The following is a 3639-nucleotide window of genomic DNA, read 5'->3' as shown; positions in this document are numbered from 1 at the left end:
CCAACCCTACCATGGTCACTAGACCATGGCACTAAGTGCCACATCCAGTCTCAGCTTGAAAACCTCCAGGGATGGTGAATCCACCACCTCCCTGGGCAGCACATTCCAATGTCTGAGCACTCTCTCTGTAAAAAACCTCTTCCTAATCTCCAACCTAACCCTCCCCTGGCAGAGCTTGAGTCTGTGCCCTCTTGTCCTGCTGCTGGTTGCCTGGGAGAAGAGACCAACCCCCACCTGACTCCAACCTCCTCTCAGGGAGTTGCAGAGGGTGAGAAGGTCTCCCCTGAGCCTCCTCTTCTCCAGGCTGAACACTCCCAGCTCCCTCAGCCTCTCCTCATGGCACTTCTTGACACAGCCTTTGCTACAGGTAGGACAGCACACGAGGCCGTGGCTACTAGCCAAGTGCCAGGGCCATAAAGAAGAGGGGTAAGTACAAGCACATGTAGAGGAATTCAGCACAAACAAGACAGGTTTATACGCTTCTGTGCAAAGCACATGCCAGTTTGTTGGACACATGGAACGACAACAACAACAAGCAACAGGATAAGAATTACAGCAGTCCTACCAAGACATAAGGAAGGTCGGGAGAAAATTTGGGGCTGCCCTCTTCCCATAGTCCTGCTGCCACTTAATACCAGCCAGGGACAACACTGCCACAAGCGACAGCGCACACCTTGCAATAAACAGAGGTTAGCACATCACATCACTTGCCAATACACACTCCTGTCACAAGGCAGCACTGTATTGGCAAAGGCAGCCAAACATCTCATGCTTTGGTGGCCCTGACACAGCAGTACAACACAAATACCATGGGTAAAACTCAGCCAGCCACGACCTGAAGGGTAAACAGCTGTTGGCACTTCCTAGGCATCTACAGATGCCTTGCGTGTCCAGCAGAATATCTCACATCTTGCTTGTCTAAACCTCTTTTGCAATATGGCTTGGAAGAGCAATTATCAACCAGACTCTGAGATCAAATTAGTCATAGATTTCCATCACTAAAGTCATTTGATTACGCCAAGTTTGAGGAATAACATACATATATATGTCTGGTAAAACTAAGTCCTGCTAAAAACAGTTCAAACATCTCACCATAGTAGAAACTCTAGATACTGCAATGAATAACTAAAAGAACCCCAAACTCTACCCACCAATTTATCTTGTTCAAAGAGAAAAGCAAACCAACACTGGCTTACAGGATTCATCACACACCTTGATTTTGAAAGCTCTCTTGAAGCCACTGGCAAAGAACCCTCCAAATGGCCCAATTAATGAGGCAAACGTTGACAGTGCAAAGCTGTGCATCTGAAACGGGTACATATTCACTGTTTCCTGCAAGAAAAGGAATTTAGAATGTATATATGTTTGATTTGTAGGCATTTTAAGCTTAAACATTTTAAAGACAACTCTAGCTCATGGTGTCACTCATCCACTGTCACTCCCAAGTCCCTCATTGCTTTGCTGGTTTCAATTCCTTCCCCACCCAACCTGGAGCTGTGCCTGGGATTGCCATGGCCCAGATGTAGGACATTGCACTTCATTTTGTTGAACTCCATGAGGTTTGCATTGTTCCACCTCTCCAGCCTGTCCAGGTCCCTCTGGATGTGCCATCCCTTCCCTCCAGCTGGGACTGCCCCACACACTTGGCGTGGTCAGAGAACTTGCTGAGGGTGCACTCAATCCCACTCTCCATGTCACTGACAAAGATGCTGAACAGTATCAGCCCCAGCACTGACCCCTGAGGGACACCACTCGTATAGAATGAAGTTCTACAAGCTTACTTAAGCTTGCTGCTAATTTGGGCCATAACAAGCCTTTGTCTGATTGCCACAAAAAATTCAAGGTTGCTCTTCAAAAATAGGTTTGTCTGCCTTAAGAGGCATCTATTTCCAGCACAAAGAGAATACAGGCCACAAGGACACAGGCAGGTTCCCTCAGGTGACTCCAGCAACATATTCCAGTCCTGCTTGGGTGACCATCCCCCCCATGTGAGAACAGAGAGGCTCAAGGTATCAAATCAGTTCTTACCCTTCAAGCTTTACCAGCATTCAGATCCCCTTCTAAAATGGTTTAGAAACCCATTCAAGCTGGTAAGTATGATTTGAACTTTCACCAAAGCCTTGGTTTCCTCCTTACCCATCCCAACACAGCCTGAAGCAGTGGTGGCACAGAATACTTCTTCATTTGAAACAGCTCTGAAGGTTCACACTCTGTCACAAATCTGTTGGTTTCACTGTTATATTCCACAGGGCAGACAAAGTACTGATGCTGAGCCAAAAAGTAGGAAAACTGAAAAGCAAAACAAGGATTCCTGAACTAGGTGTTCGTTGTTACAGGCAAAAATCATACTTTAATGAATGGCCTTACCATAAGCTTAGGGTAATAAAAATCCTTCTAATAAGAAAGAGACCCAGAAAGAGCTAAAATCAGCCCATTTAAAGTGGAGAATGCCTGGACAAGGCAGAGAGTCAATGCTCTCAGTGATGGCTTCCCAAATTGTTTTCCTTTTCATATCTCCCAGATTCACTTCTACTGGACATTTCTGCACTATAAAATCCCCAAACATTAGACACTCATAATGTTTTGTAGTTCACTTCTCCATTAAAACCTGAACTATCTCTTCTACCAAGTTTGGCTATTATGAGTTAGATTACTTATTACAACAGTTACTTATGCTGCTTTTATCTTCTGTGCATATCATCAGTGCAAAGTGCTTTCCAGGAGAAGTACGTCATACCAAAGTCCTACTTTGCAAAGCATAAATAATGGTATAAATTATCTTTAATTTCAAAACAGGGATGCAACTAATAGATAAAACTATTGCAGATCAAGTAACAATAATGGCAAAACATGGTCAATATAACCTATTCAGGAAAGGTACAAGTTTTACCTACTCTTTCCATCTAGTCATGAATTGCCAGAATTCTCTAGCCAAAAAAAAACCCACCCTAACTCTTAAGCTTTCAGCAGCTTGAGATAACTGAATTGATCAGTAATTTTACTTCAAGTAAATATATGAATCCTAGAATTTTAGGAGTTGGAATGGAGCTTAGAGATCCTCCAGCCCCAACCCCTGCCCTGGGCAGGGACACCTCCCACCAGAGCAGGTTGCTCAAGGCTCAGCCAACCTGGCTGTGAACACTGCCAGGCTTGGGGCAGCCACAGCCTCCCTGGGCAACCTGGGACAGCATCTTCCAGTGCAGTTGAAGACTGAATCTCTCCAAGGAAATTCTCATCCCCAGAAGTGTTCAAAGCCAGGCTCGATGGGGCTCTGAGCAACCTTGTCCAGTGGAAGATGACCCTGCTCCTGGCAAGTGGGTTGGAATGAGATGATCTTTCAGGTCCCTTCCAACCTTAACCATTCTGTGGTTCTGTCAACGTCCTGTGGTTACTTACAATGAATCCAAATACAACTGTGGAAAAGAAGCCTCCAATGAACCCTTCCCAAGTCTTCTTGGGAGACAGCTAGGCACAAAAGAGATAACATTAGTCCATCAGTTCCATCACTGAACCCTTTTTTTACTCTATTTCTTGACCTTGTTTCTGAAAATTAAGTTCTTACGTGGTTTTTCAAAGTTATGAGTGAAATACCGAATGTCAGCAGCCGCAGCCACTGACCATGATAAATAGAGGAGTGTG

At 44.9% G+C, this 3639-nt stretch overlaps 1 protein-coding gene across 1 annotated transcript in view; it reads right to left on the bottom strand.

The window, feature by feature from the left end:
• The window catches only part of CDS1 (CDP-diacylglycerol synthase (phosphatidate cytidylyltransferase) 1), a gene marked incomplete at its 5' end in the record, with an annotated part of 19047 nt that overhangs the window by 3219 nt on the left and 12189 nt on the right, over positions 1 to 3639 (bottom strand). Inside the window, 3 exons of the mRNA XM_009084463.1 lie at positions 1213 to 1332; positions 2137 to 2289; positions 3397 to 3465. Of these exons, the coding sequence (XP_009082711.1) occupies positions 1213 to 1332; positions 2137 to 2289; positions 3397 to 3465 (342 nt within the window). The remainder of the gene's footprint in view (positions 1 to 1212; positions 1333 to 2136; positions 2290 to 3396; positions 3466 to 3639) is intronic.

Source organism: Acanthisitta chloris, unplaced genomic scaffold (genome assembly GCF_000695815.1).
Source record: "Acanthisitta chloris isolate BGI_N310 unplaced genomic scaffold, ASM69581v1 scaffold13961, whole genome shotgun sequence".
In the NCBI taxonomy this organism is placed as follows: Eukaryota; Metazoa; Chordata; class Aves; order Passeriformes; family Acanthisittidae; genus Acanthisitta; species Acanthisitta chloris.
Note: the sequence above shows the minus strand (reverse complement) of the source record. Positions and strands in the feature narration are given on the sequence as shown.